Source organism: Mesoplodon densirostris, chromosome 19 (genome assembly GCF_025265405.1).
Source record: "Mesoplodon densirostris isolate mMesDen1 chromosome 19, mMesDen1 primary haplotype, whole genome shotgun sequence".
Taxonomy (NCBI): Eukaryota; Metazoa; Chordata; class Mammalia; order Artiodactyla; family Ziphiidae; genus Mesoplodon; species Mesoplodon densirostris.
In genome coordinates, this window is record NC_082679.1 from 37,900,092 (window position 1) to 37,921,405 (window position 21,314).

The window sequence follows — 21,314 nt, forward strand, 5'->3', positions numbered from 1 at the left end:
ATAGGGTAATTCTATTTTTAGTTTTTGAAGGGACCTCCATACTGTTCTCCATAGTGGCTGTATCAATTTACAGTCCCACCAACAGTGCAAGAGGGTTCCCTTTTCTCCACACCCTCTCCAGCATTTGTTGTTTGTAGATTTCCTGATGATGCCCATTCTGACCAGTATAAGGTGATACCTCATTTTAGTTTTGATGTGCATTTCTCTAATAATTAGTGATGTTGAGGAGCTTTTCATGTGCCTCTTGCCCACCTGCATGTCTTCTTTGGAGAAATGTCTATTTAGGTCTTCTGCCCATTTTTTGATTGGGTTGTTTGTTTTCATAATATTGAGCTGCCTAAGCTGTTTATATATTTTGGAGATTAATCCTTTTTTTTTTTTTTTTTTGTGGTACACGGGCCTCTCACTGCTGTGGTCTCTCCCGTTGCGGAGCACAGGCTCCGGACGCGCAGGCTCAGCGGCCATGGCTCACGGGCCCAGCTGCTCCGTGGCATGTGGGATCTTCCTGGACCGGGGCACGAACCCGTGTCCCCTGCATTGGCAGGCGGACTCTCAACCACTGTGCCACCAGGGAAGCCCGAGATTAATCCTTTGTCTGATGATTCATTTGCAAATATTTTCTCCCATTCTGAGGATTGTCTTTTCGTCTTGTTTATGGTTTCTTTTTCTGTGAAAAAGCTTTTAAGTTTCATTAGGTCCCATTTGTTTATTTTTGTTTTTATTTCCATTACTCTAGGAGGTGGATCAAAAAAGATCTTGCTGTGATTTATGTCAAAGAGTGTTCTTCCTCTGTTTTCCTCTAAGAGTTTGATAGTGTCCGGTCTTACATTTAGGTTTCGAATCCATTTTGAGTTTATTTTTGTGTATGGTGTTAGGGAGTGTTCTAATTTCATTCTTGTACATGTAGCTGTCCAGTTTTCCCAGCACCACTTATTGAAGAGACTGTCTTTTCTCCATTGTATACACTTGCCTCCTTTGTCATAGATTAGTTGACCATAGGTGCATGGATCTATCTCTGGGCTTTCTATCCTGTTCCATTGATCTATATTTCTGTTTTTGTGCCAGTACCATATTGTCTTGATTACTGTAGCTTTGTAGTATAGTCTGAAGTCAGGGAGTCTGATTCGTCCAGCTCCGATTTTTTTCCCTCAAGACTGCTTTGGCTATCCGGGGTCTTTTGTGTCTCCATACAAATTTTAAGAGTTTTTGTTGGGCCTTCCCTGGTGGCGCAGTGGTTGAGAGTCCGCCTGCCAATGCAGGGGACACGGGTTCATGCCCCGGTCCGGGAAGATCCCACATGCCATGGAGCAGCTGGGCCCGTGAGCCATGGCCGCTGAGCCTGCGCATCTGGAGCCTGTGCTCCGCAACGGGAGAGGCCACAACAGTGAGAGGCCTGTGCACCACAAAAAAAAATATAGCATGTGAGGGACAACCACATTCAGTTGGGAAAAGCTTACTGAATTCTGGCCTGCTGACCTTGTAACAAGCATGTTAGATGAGGTGCTGCAAGGGTTCAAGTAATCTTGCATCCTTCAGGATTATTTTGATTATAAGTGACAGAAAACCTAACTGAAAGTGAGCAAAAAGTGGATTTTTTTTTCTTATGCAACAGAACATTCCAGGGATAGGGTTAGCTTTAGTTTGATCTAGAAGCTCACATAATGTCATTGGATTCTACCTCTCTCTCCATCACTACATTGTTCTCTTTTGTAATGGCTTCATTCCCAGGTAGGTTCTTCCTCATGGCTAATAACTAAAGTTCTAAAAGCTTAATTTCAGGGAGTTAGGACTCCTATGAAAACTCCTTCACAGTTCCAATTCCAGTGGTAAAGAGAGCAACTGTGTGAGCAGAACATCTTGAGAATGAATTTTCTTGACTCTGTTGAGTCATAAGCCCATCCCTGAACCAGCCACTCTAGCCAGGGTAGAGCTCATACTATACTAATAGTCTTCTGCTACTTGTTTTTCACACTTAACATTATGTTTCCAAGATCCACCCATGTTGTGTTTGTAGCTATAGCACACTCATTTTCACTGCTGAATAATATTCCATTGTTATAATACCCACAATTTATTTATTTATTTAGTTAGTTAATGGACATTTGTCTTTTTTTTTTCCTGTTATGAACTGTGCTGCTGTGAAGATTCTTGCAAATATCTCATGGTGCACATGTGTAAGAGTTTTTCTTGGGCATGTATCGAGGAGTGGAATTGCTGGGTTTTACAATATGGAAGTATTCAGCTCCAAAAGGTAAATGTCCTGATTTTCCGTTTGGCAATGTTTCATGAGTATTTGTCTATGGTATTAAAAATTCTTCTTTACATAATAGAAAAAAGCAAGGTAAAAGGATAAAACATTATTAAGGTGCAAGATGCTGTTATATTTGTGGATATTGTCTGACCACAGCAGGATCTGGTTATATTTAATAGCTTTAAGACAAAGGCCACACCCATGTATATTGTCAATCAGCATCAGTCATTTATACAGAACCCACAATATGCTGGTGTGAACTGTTAAAGACAAACAAAGCTGGACACTAGTTAAAGTGGTAAGGACATATTTTAATCAACAATATACTATTGCAGTAAGGAACAGAGTCCAGCATGAATGGAACTCAACTTTGATTTGTACAGAGGTGACTGGGCATTTCAAAGGGAGAATCAGAGAATAGGGAGGGGGTTGAGGTCTGCTGAGTTAGGGGAAAATTACCAAAAGTGGGAAGGAGGTGTCAGTCCATGTGAAACTCATCTGGATTTGCTAACTGGTGCTCACTGAAGTTAGGCTCCTGACCTCCCACAGATGCTGGGAGACAGGGACCCTATCTTCAGGTGTTGGCAAGAAAAAATGTTAAATTCTTTTGGCAGCCTTAAGTTTTCTCTGGTGGGCTAGGGTCCCCTAAGGATGTGGCCCTGAGCTGTTAGAAACTATGTTGGTTGTTTTGCTCAAGTTGTTACAGGCTGAGGTTGAGGCCCTAGAAGAGAACAGGGCTCAGAGGAGCCTGGCTACAGTTCTGTCAAGGAGAGAATCTGTCAGAAGTGCGAGGAAAGGTGTGGTGAGGGTGGGAATAGCACTATTTCTCTCCTCTCTACCTTTGTTTACACCATTCCCTAGGCCAGGAAAAACCTCCTCTCTCTCTGCCATTCTAAGCCCTATTCATCCTTATGGCTCAGTTAAGGTGTCACTTCCCCTGGGAAGGCCTCCTTGACTTTCAACCCACCAGACCAGGTTAAACACCCTTAGCATCCTTATATAGCTCTGTCATGCACTTAGCACATTACATTGAAATACACTCTGCTTCCTCACCAGATCGTAAGGATTGGGTCTCATTCATTTTGGGCATAGTGTGAGCACTAATGTATGTTGCATGAGTGGGCACTGTGACAATCCAAGGTCCACTCTCCTTATGTCTCGGACACAGAAATAGCCTCCCAGCTCCTCTCTGCTTCCCTCTTCTCTACCCAGAGGGCTAGAGAGATCGTCTATAAAGGTAAGTCAGCTCATGTCACAGTTCGGCTTCAGATCCTCCGGTGGCTTCCATTTGCATGAGGAATAACTTCAACTTTCTTGCTGTGGCCTGAAGGACCTGCAAAGTCTGGCCCCAGCCAACTGTGAGTCTTATCCCACCTGAGCTGGATCATCCTCTAGCAGTCATACTCCCCTTCTTTCTATTCTTCAAACACCAGGCTTGTTTCCCGGTGGAGCCTTCAGATTTGTTCCCTCTACTTAGAATGTTCTGCAGCCAAGACTCTGCAAGGCTGACCCTTTCTCATCATTCATGTTTCAGCTCAGCCAGCACCTCCTCAGAGAGGCCCTCCCTGACCACATTCTCTCTCCCATCACACTGCTTTTTTCGTCACTGCCCTCCTTACAAACTGGAGGTGATTTATTATATTTTGTTTACCCCACCAGCTTGAGAACTCCATTAGGGCAGGGATCTTGCTGCCGTGCCTGCCACTGTGCCCCCAGTACCTAGAATAGTGCCTGGCACTCGAATGGTGTTCATTGAAGGGTAAGAAATCCGCGCAGGCAACTGTCGGATCTCCTCCGGCAGGAGCCGACTCTAGCCCCGTGGGAGGGGTGAGGGCGGTGGCTGGGTGCGTGTGGGGAGTGACAGCTCAGTCGAAGGCCCCGCCCAAACCCCGCCCATGTCCGTGTCCTCCTCCTCGGGTCTCCATAAAGTTCATTTGGCGGCGCGCCGCGCGGGGGCTTCTGGGAAGGCCGGTCTCGGCCAATCAGGAAGGCGGGCGAGCGGCGCGAGACGCGGCCGCCGCGTTCTCTCACCCGGACCTGAGCGGCTGACGCGGCTGCAACGCCAGGTAAGGGTGTTTGTGGTCCTGTCCTTCCTACACGTGGCAGGTCCTTGAACCTAAGGCCCAGAGGCTGGGCGGAGCCCGGTCCATGTGCTCGGAGCCGTGCTGCTCACACTTCCCGTTCGCCTCATGGCAGCCGGCACGCCTGACGCCAGCGACACAGCGCCCTGTCGAACCGCCCCCCATTATAGCGTAGGGCTCCGGGAGTGCTTTCTGTCTGCCCTCTTTCTGAATGCGGAGCTTCGGCCCCCTGGCGACCCTCCTGCCCCACTACAGCGCTCTGCCGGCGCGCCACGCCCCCACGCCCACCCCTGCCCTGCGAGCCCACCCGTGGCTGTATCGGTGCCCCTCCCCGCCACCACTTCGCCTGATATCTTCCTGACCGCGCCCTGTCAGCTCCCTCGCTCGCTCCTCGGGGATACTCTATCGGGAGGCGTTTCCCTCGCGGGAGGGGGGCTACCCTGTGAGCCTTGGCCTATCTCCTCTGTCTGCATCCAGCGGAATGCTCCTTCCCGTGCAGGGAGATGCTAGTGATTAGAACCTGGAGGTGGCCCGCACTTTCTCTGGGCCCACAGCACCCCATCCTCTGCAAAGGCAATGCCTGCATTTACTGGGTCTCTTTTTTAAAAATTACGGGGCCGACCGCAGGGGTCTTTGTTCCAAGTTTGGACGACCCATTGACAGAGCTGCTGGTCCAGGTTTGCCCCTCTGTCGGGTGTGAGAAGAGGTTATGATTTGTTTAGACCAAAATGTCTTTCAGCAAGGGTCACCTTTCTGTTCTGTTTGGGGGCTGTGAGAGTGTGCCCTTGGGCGTCGTATTTTTTCTTCTTTCTTTCAGTTATTCTTCTTGGTGCATTTGTGTTTGGGACATTTTCATTTTTTATTCGTGGTGATCTCACTCGAGGCTCATCGTTCTTAATACCTGTTTATTAGGCTAACAGATCCCACATGAATATCTCCAGCCTGGACCTCTCCCTTGACCTATATCCAACTGCCTACTTTAATATCTCCACTGTGATGATTTGTAGGGAACTCAACCTGAACATTTCAAGATAGGGCTAGCAAGGTTCCCTCCACCTCTCTTCCCAGACTGCTTTTCTTGCTGTTTTTTTTTTTTTTCTCAGTAATGTAAAAGGCTCTGACCAATAACCTTCGAGTCATCCTTAACTGCTCTCTTTCTTTCTTACTTCACGTCCAGTGCTTGGCATCCTGGGCCAGGTCACCATCACCTCTCTCCTGGATTATTGAAATAGTCTCCCATCTGGTCTCCTGGCTTCTGCCCTGGCCCCTGTTTTCAGCACAGCAGATAGAAGGACCCTCCAGTGGGTCCCCATCTCATTTAAAGATGAACTCCTTACAGTGAGTTATATGGCTTTACATAATCTGACCCACTGTTACTTTCCCACTTTCATTTTCTGCTACCCTCTCCTTCCACATGGCAGACATGCTTCGACCTCAGGACCTTTGTGCTTGCGATTCAATATTCATATGGTTCGCTCCCTCACTTCTTTCAGGTTTTTATTCAAGGGTCATCTAGTGAGACATTCCCCACTTCCTATCTTCCTTTATTGCTTTAGTTGTTCTTATAGTTTACTCATTTATCTGTGTATTGTTTGTTTTCCCCCTCTAGAACATTATCTGTTTTGTTCCCTGATGTATCCCCAGCACCTAGACCTGGCACACAGTAGGTGCTCAACAAATAGAAAATAAATCCATGTTCCTGACACTGTTAGAGGCTTAGGGATCCAGTGGTGACTGAGATAGACCTGTGCTCACTGAGCTGCTGTTTCTGTGGAGCACATCACCAGCAGTAAGCCTGCAGGGGTAGCATGTAGTGGCAGGGCCTTTTTAAAAAGAGGACAAGGATGTCTGAACAGAGACCTGTTTGAAATCAGAGAGGGGAGTATCTCGGGCAAGAGCATTCCTGGAAGGGGAACAGCAAGTGCAAATACCCTGAGGTGGGAACATTGGAGATGTGGTGAACTTGAGTGTCTAAACCTGTTTCCTGATGGGCTGAAGTAGAAAATAAGGTAGAGAGAAAGATAGATGTGCCAGCGAGAGGGAGGGGTCAGAGCAAAGACCTGGAGGTGAGGATCTGAGGTATGTTCAGGGAACAGGTCACTTTAATTCAGCAGACATTTTATTCGGTAACTTTTTTAAGTTTGTACCAAACTTAGCAGCTGAGGATTCAAAGCTGAGCAGTCGGTGGACCTCACCCTACAGGAATTCTCCATGTAGAGAGAGAAACAGACTTGGGAATAAAATCATCACAACTCTTCACCTGGCCGGGGAAGAACAGTAATAGATGGTTGAGAATAGTGTGGGAGGGGTTTGAGGTAGGTAGGACTGTCCCAGCTGACTTTGCAAGGTACACAGGAGTTCCCATGTGCCAGGGTATGTTTGTGTTCTAGCAGAGTGTACACCTGTATGTGCCACTGTGTGAAGGGAGGAAACAGCATGAGGCATCCCAAGGAGTAGAGAATTGCTAGGGTATCTTTGTGGGGAGGCAGTAAGAGATGAGGATGGTAAGGGTGGCAGTGCCCATTCTTTGGAGGGTGCCCCTATTGGCCGTGTCAACGCACGAGCACTTCCTTCTGTAGGAGATGGAAGGTGTTGCTGAGGGTATAAAGCCAAGGGAACGTTTCAGAAAGACCTCTCTAGCCAAGGGGAATGTAGGTTAGAGGAACAAGAAGGCTTAGACGAGGTAATCAGGAGAAAAGCGTGAGGTTAGAGTGGGGGCAAAAGAGATGAGGGTTCGACTTTCCGAAAGGTTTGGGAGATAGACCTGGAGATTGGATGTTTGGAGAGGAAAGGGAGCCTGAGGTGGTTTCTGGCTGAATTGACTGGTGCTAATCGTTTTATCAAGAGAGACTGGGAATGCAGGAGGAGGAAGTGGTGCTGGTGGTGGTGGCGGTGGCAGCTAAGAGGGGAGAGAAGTGAAGCATTTGGGATAATGTATAGTTTGAGGCATCCACTGGTCAGCCAGCTGTAGATGTCAGGTGAACAGTTGGAAATATTGGCCGTGGGAGAGAGCTGGGCTGGACATAGAGATACGGAAGTCACCTTTGTTTTGATAGGTCAGTGTCCTTGCCTGGGCCCAGATAGACCTCCGAGGTCCATGGAAGGGCAGCATTGAGCCTCCTGGCACTGCCTGCTCAAGAGTGTGTGTGTGGTTCTCTTGGATGCACATGTGTATGTGAACGGATTCAGAGAGGTCTGTAGCCATCTGGGAGATGAATGGCATGGTAGGAATTGTAGTTGAAGTTCAAGTGGATGTTATCCAGAGAAATATATAGTGTGAGAAGAGGAGGTCCAAGGATAGAAGCTCGGCATTTGAGGGGTGGGTAGGTGAAGGAAGCACAGCAGAGGAGGCTGAGAGAGGGAGGAGGAGGAGGAGAACCAGGAGAAGGTGGAGTCTCCACGTCTTGGGAAGAGAGAGTTTCAGGAAGGAAGGAGTGGTCAGGGTGTCAAAGGCTGTGAGAAAGGAAGGATTGAAGAGTCCATTGAATTTGGCAGTTGGGTCAGTGGTGACTGCCAGGGAGTTCAGGAAATGGGAGGCAGGCAAGCAAAAGTTAGATGGCAGTGGTGATGAATGAATGACGCGGGACAGGGGATGGCCGTCTCTTTATGAAGGGAGTGGGAGCCAGAGGAGGACATGGGGTTGAGGAATTTTTTTAAAATAAACTTCTTATTTTAGATTTGTTTTAGATTTATAGAACACATGCAGGATAGTACGGAGTTCTCTGTGCCCCTCACCCAGTTTCCCCTACTGATGAGGAATTATTTTAGGGAAGGAGAGACCTAAATCCTAGGAGAAGGAACCAATGACAGTGGAATAAAAGGACAACCATCACTTCCTGAGCTCTGGCTGTGCGCAGGTCTCTGCCATGGGCTTTACTTCTATAATCTAATGCCATCCTCACGTCAGCCCTGTAATGTCAGGCTTACTGCCTTCCCTGTCTCCCTTGTTTCAGTAAATGGCACCTTCATGGTCTGAGTTACTCAGGCTTAAAGCCTTGGCATTGACCTTGACTTCTTTTCTCCTCTCACACTCTACATCAGCAATTCATGTCTACACTAAATCTACTCTTAAAATATAGTATCCATGAATCAGACCCACTTTTTGTCTCTTCCGCCACTATCACCCTGGTCCACGCAGGTCTCAAGTATCACATCTGGGTGATAGAGTAGCCTCCTGACTGGTCTCCCTGTTCTTACTTTGTCCCCTCACACCCCCTGTCTGTTCTCCACACAGCAGTGGGAATGAGCCTTAGAGAAGGCTCAGCCCTTCACTGGCTCCCATCATAAGTAGGCTGAAATCCAAAGTCATTGGTGCTGGGAAGCCAACATGATCTGACCCTGTCCCAACCCCTTCTCCCACCACCCTTCCCCATGACTCTGTGCTTCAGCCACGTGGCCTCCTGCTCTTCAACTATGCAAACTACACTTCTGCCTTGTTTTCTTGCTTGGCAAGAACATTCATCCCCCAAATATCTACATAGCTCACCCCCTTACTTCAATCAGGTCTCTGCTCAAAGGTTTCCTTTTAAAAGAAGCTTCTCAGAACACCCCAGCTAAAGCAGTCCCACCATCCACTGTGCCGCATTTCCCTGTTTTACCTCCCTCATAGCACTTATCAATACTTGGCATCATGTGTCTATATGTTTATGCATTTTTATTGTCTGTCTCCTAATAGACACAAGCTCCCTGAGGCTGGGGAAGTTTGTCTGGTTTTCCCATAGCTCCATCCCCATTGCTTTGAACAAACAGTACTTAGCATGTGGTAGATGCTCAATAAGTATTTGTTAAATGAATGAAGGAAAGCTGCCATATAAATCACCATGGCCTGAGTGGCTTAAACAACAGAAGTTTGTTTTTCTACAGTTCTGGAGGCTGGAAGTCCAAGACCGGTGTGCCACATGGTTGGGTTCTGGTGAGGACCCTCTCTCTTTCTGGCTTGTTGGTAGCCACCGTCTCGAGTGTGCTCACACGTACATGGGGCTCTAACTTTGGTGAACTTTACAAGGCAAACACAGGAATTTAGAAAATGAGTCATTAGGCATTTTGGGAAAGGTTTGCTGAAGGTTATTCTGGCAGTTAGTGACTGTATTGTGGATCTAGCTACTGTTTAAGGGCACTGTTGGAGTTATATATTTTTAAAAAAAAAGGTAAAGCTACAAAATACTTTAAATTTTAAGCTGTTTGGGGGAGAAGAAAACTAGGTATTAATAGATGATAACATAAGGTAAATGAGAATGTCAGCAGGGTGGTGGACTAACAGGTCCTAACACTTTGTCCCCCCATAAAAACAACAAAAACAGCAAATAAACAACTATATATTGACGAAAATAGCTCTGTGAGAGCTCCAGAGTGAAGTAAGGAGGCTGCAGAAACCCTGTGGAGGGACTTCCCCGGTGGCGCAGTGGTTAAGAATCCGCCAGCCAATGCTAGGGGACACGGGTTCGAGCCCTGGTCCGGGAAGATCCCACATGCCGCAAAGCGACTAAACCCATGCACCACAACTACTGAGCCTGCGCTCTAGAGCCCACGAGCCACAACTACTGTAGCCCGCGCACCTAGATCCCATGCTCCTCAGCAAGAGAAGCCACTGCAATGAGAAGCCCGCGCACCGCAACGAAGAGTAGCCCCCACTCGCCACAACTAGAGAAAGCCCATGCGCAGCAACGAAGAGCCAACACAGCCAAAAATAAATAAGTAAATAAAAATTTAAAAAAGAAAAAAGAAACCCTGTGGAGCACAAAAACAGATGGCTGGCCACATAGAAACGTGTAAGGCAAATAAATAAATGGAGTAGAGAGGAATCTAGATGAGGGGAGATTCCTGTGGGATGGGTATTGAGGAAAAGCATTTTGGTAAGTAGGACTTGAATTCGTGGTAAAACGATAGCTGATGTTTGAGTGGTTACTGTGTGGCAGTCGAGGAAGGTACGTCTATTTTTGCACTTCACAGGTGAGGCCCAGAGGGAGTAATTAACTTGCCCAAGGTCACCCAGCTAGAGGGTACAGTTCCTGGCTGGATCTCAGGGGTGTGGTAGAAGGTGAGTAGATGTTCCTGGTTGTGAAAAATGGCATGAGCACAGAGCAGGGTATGCATGAGGACGGTCAGGGACAGAGTGAATCACATTACTGGTACACAGGGTTTCTCCAAAAACAGTGCCTCCTCTGGATCCCGTGAGTTGAAGGTATTGAGGGCTTTTGTTCAGGAGCAACATAGGGAAAGTGATGGTGGAAAGAGGAACGTGGTCGCAGTGAGCAGAGTGATGTGCAGTGGGAGGGGCTGGAACTTGCATCTAGCAAGAACTTGGGCTTAAAGGGAGGGAAGTCTGGCCTTAAGTGATGGTGATCAAGATGGAAGCAACAGTTAGACTAACCTTATTGTGGCAATCATTTCACAGTATTTATGTCTATCAAACCACGTTGTGTGCCTTAAAATTACACAATATTGTGTGTCAGTTATATCTCAATAAAGCTGGAAAAGGAAAAAAAGCAACTGAAGATGCTGCAAAAATAAAGTATCTCTTGCTCTCTAAATCTGTTTAGGTAATGAGAGATGTGGAGAGTGAGGGATGTCATGTTATCTGAGTCTGTAGTATTTGTTTCCTGAGATTTTGTCAGGGAGAGCAATAGTGTGGATAATGAGGAGTACCTGCGTGCTTTCTCTCAAAAATGTGTCTGCATCTGTTTTGGTTTCTGAGTCTGGAGAGTGGAGAATAGCTATAAATAAACAGTTCGAGGTCATGCACAGATGCAAGGAGAAGGGTGAGTTAGAACCTGAGAGAGTGCAGCCCAGGTACAGGTGAAGGGGTTTGGGAGGACGTCTGGTGGCGGCGGTGGTGGTGGGTGGATAACTGCATTTTGAGGTGCACTGGGTGTGGCATTTGTGGGTTTGAGTGGAAATGCACAGGCAGTGCCTGGAAACTCCTGGTTTGGAGCGTGAGTTCAAGAAGCAGGATGGGAGTGTGGATTTGACATTCATTGCCATCAAGGAGTCAGGGGCAGTGGTGAGACAAACATGCTGAGGCAGGGAGTTTAGAGCAGTTTTTAAATGAACAAGTTATTAAAAATCAGAAAAGGTCACATACATTTACGGAAAGGATTCAGATTGACAGAGGGTTATACAACGAAAAGTAGAAATCTCCCAAATCTTAGCTTTGCTCTCTCTCTGGAGATAATGCTAAGTTTCTTGCTATGCTAATGTTATGTTTCTTGCTATTTCTTCTAAATTCTATCTGTGAACAAACCTTAATATATGTATTATATATATTAACATATACACTTAATATATGTTGAGTGTATAGCTTGATGAATTTTTATATATTTATTCAATCATGTGACCATGACCCATATTGAGATATAGAATATTTCCAATACCCTGGTGTCTTACCTTCGGCTGCCATATAAACCACCATGGCCTGAGTGGCTTAAACAACAGAAGTTTATTTTTCCACAGTTCTGCAGGAAGTCCGAGACCAGGGTGCCACATGGTTGGGTTCTGGTGAAGACCCTCTCTCTTTTTGGCTCGTAGGTGGCCATCATCTCAAGTGTGCTCACATGTACTTTCCTGGGTGAATGTGTGTGTGGAGTAGGGGTGGGAGATAGAGGAAGCAGTTTTCTGGTGTCTCTTCTTAGTGGGGTACTGATCCCATCATGAGGGCCCCCTCTTCATGACCTCATCTAAACCTAATTACCTCCCAAAGGTCCCTTCTCCAAATGCCTTCACATTGGGGGTTAGGACTTCAACATACGAATTTTAGAGGAACACATTTCAGTCTGTAGTACCAGAAAAGTTCTGTTGTGCTTCCTCCCAGTCATTCCCCATCCCCACCAACACCCTGGATAACCAGTGTTCTGATTTCTAGCACCACAGATTAGTTTTTTCTCTTCTTAAAATCCATATAAATGGAATCATGCAGTGTCTTTTTTTGGTGTCTGGCTGCTTTAGTTCATTTTTATGTCTGTGAAATTTATCCCTATTGTTCCATGTAGCTTTAGTTTGATCTTTTCCATTGCTGTGTGGTATACCCGGGAATGACTACCACCATTAAAAACTCAAATGGTATAATTCTGTATATACAGTGTTTTAAGATTATTTGGGATCGGTGGGGGGGGGCAGGGGACTCAGACTTTAGAATCTGATAACAACTATAGGGCTTCTCTTATATTTTTAAAAAAATGTATGCATATATTTCCCGGGGTTCCTGGTGCCTGTGATGCTGGTGTCATGGCTCTCAGGACAAGAAGCCTTCCTTAGTTTACAGCAGGGTTTCTCAACCTTGACACAATTGATGTTTTAGGCTGAATAATTCTTTGTTGTGGAGGTTGTGCTGTGCATCATAGGATGTTTAGCAGCATCCCTGGCCTCTGCCATCTAGATGTCAGTAGCACGTCACCTCTCTCTCTCAGTTGTGACAACCAAAAATGCCTCTATATATTGCCAGTGCTCCCTGGGGAGCAAAGCTGCCCCCAACTGAGAACCGTTGGTTTCGAGAGACGAACCAGAGCCAAAGCCTTTTGGAGGTAGACTTGGTGATCTGCCCCTGTTTATGCAGCTGTAATATGGGGCCTGTATCATTCCTCAGGTTCTTTATACAGATACTTTTCATCACCGCTAAAATGGGGCTTCTCCTTCCAAGGACACATTCATTAAGTGAGTTTAAAGACTGAATTAAAATATCCCACGTCTGTAGATTCTTCACGGCGGGCAGGACCTTAGAAATCACCTGAGCCAACCCCTTCCTCTCACCGGTGGTGAAACTGGGATCCAGAGATGAGGAAGGGCCGGTCCCAGGGTCAGAGAGATGATGCGGGGCAAAGCCAGGATGGGGTGCACAGTTCTACTCCAAGAATTTGTCAGAAGGTAGGCTGTGTGGTTACTTTATGTTTCTGTGTGATGCCAGATTGCTTCTCTTTGCTCATTGAAGGTGAAATAATACAAGTGTTATTTTATGTATCAAGAAAGCTGATACTAAACACTCCTTACTGCAAACACTGAGTCATCCAGGCCCATACTTGTACTGAATCACCCAGGTCTTTCATTTCTCTTCTGTCTAGGGTAATTTATTTTAGTTCTTTGTTTTTTTATGTGTTTTTTAAGATTTATTTAATTTATTTTTTTCAACCAATGGCATTTATTTACAACATGTTTACAAATCTATATTACTTAAAATAGAGAACAGCTATTAAGAAAATTTTTTTCACACACACACACTGTATTTTATTTTTACAAGAGATAAATAAACTGACACCAAGCATTGTAAATAGATGACCACAACAAAAGCAACAATGATTGCATTTACCAAACACGAAACACACTCATACTATGTCATAATATTGACGGTCAGTCCAGTAATCCTCCACTATAACAGCTCCTTTACTTTGCAGTGAAAATTGATTTGTATATTTTTTGCCTCTGAGTCCTTGTGGGATTTTTTTTTTATTCAAACAGAAAGTCACAAAAATTATAATCATCCTCATTAGTTCACTCAGTCCCATGTAATTAATTTTTTTCATCTTGATCTTTTGTTAGCACTTTTATGAATTCATCAGTTTTCCATTAGAGTTCTGAAAATGCTTATTCATTCAGTTCAGCAGTATAGTCAGTTACGAGAAACCTGTACTTGTCAGAGTCTTTTCCATGAATTCCTTGAAGATGAAACCCTTTTATAGGAACATATTTGCAAAAGTAGTTCTTTGTTTTCTCCAGAAGTCTACCTTCTGAATAATGATTAGGTCTAACTCTTTTACTTAGTTTCACAGGACTATAAAGAGTTATCCAACAGCACTTTTTTTGTTGTTAATCATCGTTTTCCTCTTCTAGAGGCATCTGAAACAATAGTATCTGTTAGGATGTAATTTTCTTTTGGTTGTTGTAATTGACAGCTGACAGATACAGTACAAAGTAGAATGATGCTGTCATTTAACCATAGTCTATGTATTCAGAAGAAGAGAGGAGAGCAGAACCAGTCTTCAGCTTTTGACACCTCCTGTGAGGCTTTCCTCATTAATCTTGGTGTTGGACATTGAACACTGTTCTTGTGTTTTAATCCTGTTACAGTCTAATTAATAATAAGTTTGAGGGCAAGATTTCCACTTGAAATTCAATGCTAAATTTCTTTAGAATCACACCTTCATTGTGGAAATTTAGATTTATAATTAAAACCATATTTGATAGTGGGGAATGTAAAAATTGTACATTTAAAAATTGCAGGTGTCTCCCAGAAGTTCTTACTGAATGATATGAAGCTGTGATTAAATAAGTCATAATTTAGTATCATATATTGGCTAGAAGATTTTTTTGAAGCAGAGACTTTTATAATTGACAAAATGTTGCCAAATTGGCAACTTTGGGAAAAAGCTAAAATAGCATTTTACAGTGACATAAATCAGGAGAGTTAATAAAATACTTTCTGTGTATCATCAACCCCTTGAAGGAGGTAAGCATTATCATCTCCTCTTTAGAGATGAGGAAATTATGAGGGGAGATTTGGGTTTTATCCCAGGGGTAAATCAACTGATTTATTATGAAGGATGAATGGCCAGGTAAAGAGGTACATAGGGCGGTGTCCAGAAGAGCCCTTAGCTCAGGAGCTTCTGTCTTTGTGGAACCGGGGTGCACCATTCTCCCAGTGTGTGGATGCATTCACCAACTGAGAAGCTCAACAAATCTCATTGTTCAAGAGTTTTTATAGAGCTTAATCTGCAGCCCTTGCTTCCCCTTCCCAGAGATTGGTGGGTGAGGCTGAAAGTTCCAACTCTCTAATCACTTGGTCTTTCTGGTGACCAGCCCCATCCTGAGGCCACCTAGCTTAGCCTTTCCAGGTTACCTCATTTGCATAAATTCAGGTGTGCTTAAAAGGGGTTCCTTGTGAATTACAAAAGACTCAGAACTTCAGGACATTCCAAGGGTTTTAGAAGCTGTGTGCCAGGAACTTAGGGACAAAGACCAAATATATTTCTTATTATAATACACTACTCTTTTTTGGCTTGATTAAATATTTAACATGGTTATATTGGGAATGTGGAAATGGTCATATTTTTCATAATTAAGACACATGTTAATAGCAAGTGAACCAAAATTATTTGATGCATTTTTGCTCTGCCCTTTTTTTAAGTTCATTTCATCCTATATGCCATTTGGAGATTTTTTTTTTCTCTTTGTTAAGAATGTTTATGTGCCTGGAAGGGACATTTTTTTGGACACTGAATGACAGGTGAATGCTGACTAATTTGAGGAAATGGAAGTCTGCCCAGTCCTTGGTTTTAGCTCTAGGTGAGAGCTGTCTCTCTAAAGCCATGGGCCTTAATTTTTTCCCCTAGTTAATTTCTCAGCATCCTCTAGGTGTGGTGAAGAGGTCTGGATCTTGGGAACTTCCCACTAAGAGCATTCACCATTTCTATTTATTTATTATTATTATTATTTTTTTTTATATATATATATTTAAAATTTATTTATTTTTCGCTGTTAGGTCTTCGTTTCTGTGCGAGGGCTTTCTCCAGTTGTGGCGAGCAGGGGCCACTCTTCATTGCGGTGCGCGGGCCTCTCACTATCGCAGCCTCTCGTTGCGGAGCACAGGCTCCAGACGCGCAGGCTCAGTAGTTGTGGCTCACGGGCCCAGTTGCTCTGTGGTATGTGGGATCCTCCCAGACCAGGGCTCGAACCCGTGTCCCCTGCATCGGCAGGCAGACTCTCAACCACTGCGCCACCAGGGAAGCCCTATTATTTATTTTTAATTAAAAAAAATTTTTTGGCTGTACCGCGGAGCATGTGGGATCTTAGTTCCCAGACCAGGGATTGAACCCACACCCCCTGCATTGGAAGCACAGAGTCTTAACCACTGGACCGTCAGGGAAGTCCCACCATTTCTAATATAGCAGGGTGTTTGCAACCTCTGAAAAACAGTGGGTCATTGTCCTTCATTTTGATGGGGAACTTTTTATTGAAGTGCAATACACAATCAGAAAAGTACATAAATCACGAGTCTAGCTCAATGAATGTTCTCAAAATGAACACACTATTAAGCAGCACCCAGAATAAAAAAACAAAGTTACCAGCCCCCCAGAAGCCTCCTTTCTGCCTCCTCCTGTCCCCCACCCCCACCCCCCCGCCACCAAAGGATAACCAGTCTTGCCTTCTAACAGCAGTGATAAGTTTGCCCTTCATTTTAAGGCTTACCCGGGTGTTTGAGGAGGTCTGTGGAGGCTTAGTAGGACTTCTGCCAAGAGGCACGGAGAGCAGTTTGTTGCTCAGGGCCCTGGTACCCTGCCATGCTCTCTGAAGCACCTTTCGGTGTTTCCAGAGGCCTCTCAACAATCAGGCTCAGAGTCATGCTGACAGAGAGGAACCTTAGTGCTGTCTGTCCTTGCTGGCCTTTTCCTGTCCAGCCCCAGTTTTGCTGCATTGACTGTTGCACATCCCACTTCTGTGGGTTCTCCATGTGGCTTCTTCCTGGCTCCTCCATAGCTCCCCAGGGGTGCAGCTGGCATCCAGTCTCTGCGTGTGTCTTGGCCAGATTTTTTTCCCAACACGGAGCTTGGACTTCACCCTCTCACCTCCACTCCCGCTAATCATTCTGGTTCTCACTATTGGACAAAGCTAGTGAGGTTATTTTCATGATCAGTTTTCAGTATCTTGGGTCAAAATTGATATTCGGTTGGTTTAACCCCTATGTTTTGTGGCTAAATTGATATTTATTTTGCAGAAGGGTTAAAAATCATCTTTAAATTTGTAAAATTAACCATACGTTTAAAAATTTTAATAAGATGATGACTACATCAAAGTATACATTTGGAAACTTTAATAACTTTTTTGTAAATCAGTTTCCACTGGTTGAGTTATAATGCAGGACAGATCCAGTTTTTCCCAAATATGGTATCATATACATTTCTCTCTTCTCTCAGACAGACATGGAACAAGCTTATTTTCTACTCTAAACTTATATAGCACAGTTCTTCCTGTATGTATATTTGTTCTTTTAGTTTGGAATTTGTTCACCTGAAAACTGGGCTGTTTCTTCTAAAATATCACTGGGTTTTTGTCTGGGTATTTAGAGGGAAAGCACTAGTCTGGACCAAGTGTGATCTGAATTCCTGCCATTTATACTGTCTCTGCCTTATGCTGTGCAGCCTCAGAAATGTTAAGTATCAGTTGGTAGTGGGAAGGGAATGTTTTTGCTTTGGTCTCTGCTTGCCAGTGGGTGCTGATTTGGCAAGAGTGTGTAGGAAGCCTTCAAGAAGAACAGTCTCCACAAACGGAAGAATAAAACTCCCATTCATTCAACAGATGAGAACCTACTATGTGCCAGACACTGTTCTAAGAACCTGGGGTACCTCAGTGAACAAAACAGGCAAAAAACCCTATCCTTGTGCAGTTTACATTCTAGCTGGGGGTGGGGGGGGAGTGCTGAGGGTGGTTGGTTGCAGGTTGCACTCTTAAATATTTTGCTCTAGGTTGGCATCAGAGGCAAGCTGACAGTTTAGCTGAGAGAGATAGGGAATCAGCCATGATCATATCTGGGAGAGGTGCGTTCCAGGTAGAGGAAATAAGGAGTACAAAGAAAGCCTCTAGGGCAGGAATGTGCTTGACCCTCTGGGGGACCAGCAAGGAGGCCCCAGGGTGGCTGGAGCCCAGGAAAGGAAGGGGGACAGGACTGGAGATGAGTCTAGTAGGTAAGAAGAGATGGCTTGCTTCTGTAGGGCTTCACTGTACAAGAAGTTTAAACAGGATGGATGTGATCAGACTTTCAAAGGATCACTGGTTGCTGGATTGAAAAGACACTGTAGGAGACAAGGGCTGAAGCCGGGAAGCCAGGAAGAGGTGAGAGTGACTTGGATGGGGGAATGTGGTGGGAAGAGGTAGATTCTGGGTGCATTTTGACGGTAGATTTGAAAGGCTTTGTTGGCCTATTTGAATGTGGGATGTGAGTCAGGGAGGCCCTTAAGGATTTTGGCCCAAGCAACTGACTGGAGCAGGCCAAGGAGCAGATTTTGTAGATGAAAGGTTAAAGCTCAGTTTGGGGCATATTAAGTTTAGGATGTTGTTTAGAGATTCAGCCTTTATTTTACTATGGTCAAAATAATTCTATTTAGTTAACTTTTAAAAATCATGTTTATTGGACCATATTAAAGTAAATCATGACTTTTATTTTGCATTTATTACTTACCCTCAAATCCATCACTTTAAATCTTTGTATGGGCAAGTCATTTGAGAAGTTGAGCATTTCCTTTGTCTGAATTTGTCTGACATGGAAATGTTACGTGAAATGATAAATATATTTTTTTCCTTTATTTTTCTTCTTTTTTTGAACATAAAAAAGTTTTGTTTTATTCAGGGAGTTCCAGAATTTTCCTTATGAAGGAAAAAATGTATTTCCTTCTCCTTGGCTCTGTTAGACAAATTATTTTTATCTTAGAGTAAAAAAAAGTATGGGGGTAAGAGGCAGCATATTTCTTTTTTTTCCTCTTTCTGGTGAGTGACCATGTTTCTGGTAGTTCATAGAACATCATTGGCCCTATAGGTTTCTGAGGAAAAACATTTCTCCATCAAGCAGGAGCCGTCGTTTAATTATACTCTCTGCTTCTTTCTTCTTGTCCCCGAGAATACCCTTCTCATTCTGTGATCCACATTTTCTCACAGGTGGAGGTGGCCAGTTACAGCTTGATTCTATTAGGTAAAATAAAAAAATGACAATGATTATCTAGAAACTTTAGAGTTTCTAAAGAGTTATAGTGTATATGGCTTTTTGTCTAAAGATTAAAGTCAGCTTGGAACTTTATAAAGAATACCAAAATGTCTTCATGTTTACTCCAGCTGAGCTATTTTTGTTTTAACCTTGTGCCCTTGCCTTTAAAGTTAATGTCCTTTAATGTTCATTTTTAAAAGTCCTTATTCTGCTGCTGTGGATTTATGGTGGAAACCATGCCCTTTTAACATTAACCTGAGCTTCATAGCTGAGATATAATTATATATTACATTAACATTGTAACTACAATTCTAGACCACAGGGATTTCTAAAGTACAATAGAAGCCATGGGTTTAAAACAAAGGGGAGAAGTATAATCAAGAGCTGCTATTTAAAGAATATTGTTCTTTTTTTTAATAAATAATTTTGTTAACCTTTTAGCAATGTAATTTTTTAAAATGATGTTGATACTATTTATCTTCTGTTGACTTAAATAGTGGTAGGAGGTAAAAACTCCTTCTCTTAGTTATGAACCTTATACAAGGATGGTACAGTATATAGAAGATTCATAAATGTGTAATATGCATTAAATATCAACATTGTTCACAGAGCTTTTCTCAGTTGTTGGAGAAACAGGTGATCTTGCTAATAATATTCATGATCTAGAAGCCAGCTGCTATTTAAATTAGTATAATTATTAGTTGCAACAGTATCTCTAAAAGTAGTAGGTATATTAACAAGTCATATTCTGCATGTCATATATAATAAGCAGACATGGATCTCTGCTCTCAGAGATAAAGCTGAAGAATGACTGAATGGAGACTTGGACATGAATTTTAAAAGACTGTCTTTTATGTTAACGAAGGAGACTAATGGGATTAGTCAGAAGACCTGTGTTCTTCTGCTTTCAGTTCAGCCTCATTGCAGCAGAGAGTATTCTAGGCACAGAACTGAGCTCTGTGGACTGGAGTTGCTTCTCTGTCTTCTCAGGATCCTCATGGAGTTGTTTGGGAATCATATGAGATGAGATGGCCATATAAATTGCCAGCCGTCTGCGGGTGGAGGTGTTTTTCTGTCTAAGACAGGTGGAGGGAGAGGAAGTTTGAGTGAGGGTTCTTTACGTCTCCCAGAGGTTGCCACCATGGCTTCTGTTGCCTTGTCGGCTTTGAGCCTGAAGTGAGGCAGGAATTCTGATCTGTGCCTTAATATCTTTGCATTTGTTCTGGTGGCAGAAATCAATCTTGGGGCTGTCAGTATGGACAAAAATGATCTGTTTCTTCCCAGTCTGACTCATTTTCTCTGTCAGGACTGTTGTTCTTGGGCTATGTTCAGGAACAAATCCTGCTTGTTGATGAGCTGTCTCCTTGTCTGTTTACAAAAAGTCCTAGTGTTTCGTTAAGCTTGTGACAGGTTCAGGCAGTGTTTGAAGCCTGTCTTTCCTCTTGATTTGGGTCTCTTCCTTTTTCTCCCCCACCTAGGAGCTGCATCTCCAATGGATACTGAGGGGTTTGGTGAGCTCCTTCAGCAAGCTGAACAGCTTGCCGCTGAGACCGAGGGCATCTCGGAGCTTCCCCATGTGGAACGGAACCTACAGGAGATCCAGCAGGCGGGCGAGCGCCTGCGTTCCCGTACCCTCACACGCACATCCCAGGAGACAGCAGATGTCAAGGCGTGAGTACTGGTGGGGAGGCAGCACTGGTGCTTGGTGGCTCGGGGGCAGGGTCTGCTGCTTTCCTGCCTTGAATTTGGATGTAGTCTGTAAAAGACAGACACAAGCCAGAGTCTCAGGAATGCAAGAGAGGTTTTATCAACAGGTCAGCAGCCTTGCTTTGTCTCCCTGCCTCCTGGGTTTTCCAGCCTGTCTGCCTGACCAAGCTGTGAGCCCCTATCACAGGCAGAGATGATCAGGGTGAGAAAGGGTGAAGAGCTTTGTCATAGAGAAACCGTCCCAGTCGTTCCTGCTTGGGTTCACTGACTGTTGGTCATAAATGGCTCACGTAGTATATTGGTAAATGTGGGTCACACAGATAAGTGTTACCCTCCAAGCCAGAGAGGGCCCAGTGATGAGCACAGTTTTTAAGAGTCCTTGGAAGAAACTGATGAGCAGTTAGTGATGAGAAGCCATCCAAGTGAGGAGTGATCCTATCTGCTTACTGTCAGCGACCCCAGAGGCTGCTTCTAAAAGGCCTTGGAAATGCAGTGGCTGCCAGTTGATTGTAGAAGAGGAGAGTGGGTGAGCCTCAGGAGGGGGCAGCGGGAGAAAAGTGCAGCTTGACTGGCCAGTGGCCGCTGCTGCCTCACAACA

At 44.4% G+C, this 21,314-nt stretch overlaps 1 protein-coding gene across 2 annotated transcripts in view; it reads left to right on the forward strand.

Moving 5' to 3' along the window:
- Positions 1-4,225: 4,225 nt before the first annotated feature.
- Positions 4,226-21,314, forward strand: part of NUP93 (nucleoporin 93) — a 104,216-nt gene continuing 87,127 nt past the window's right edge. For both annotated transcript variants that reach the window (XM_060083925.1, XM_060083924.1), the window contains exons 1-2: positions 4,226-4,317; positions 20,488-20,680. In XM_060083925.1, the coding sequence (XP_059939908.1) occupies positions 20,502-20,680 (179 nt within the window). In that variant the 5' untranslated portion in view covers positions 4,226-4,317; positions 20,488-20,501. The remainder of the gene's footprint in view (positions 4,318-20,487; positions 20,681-21,314) is intronic.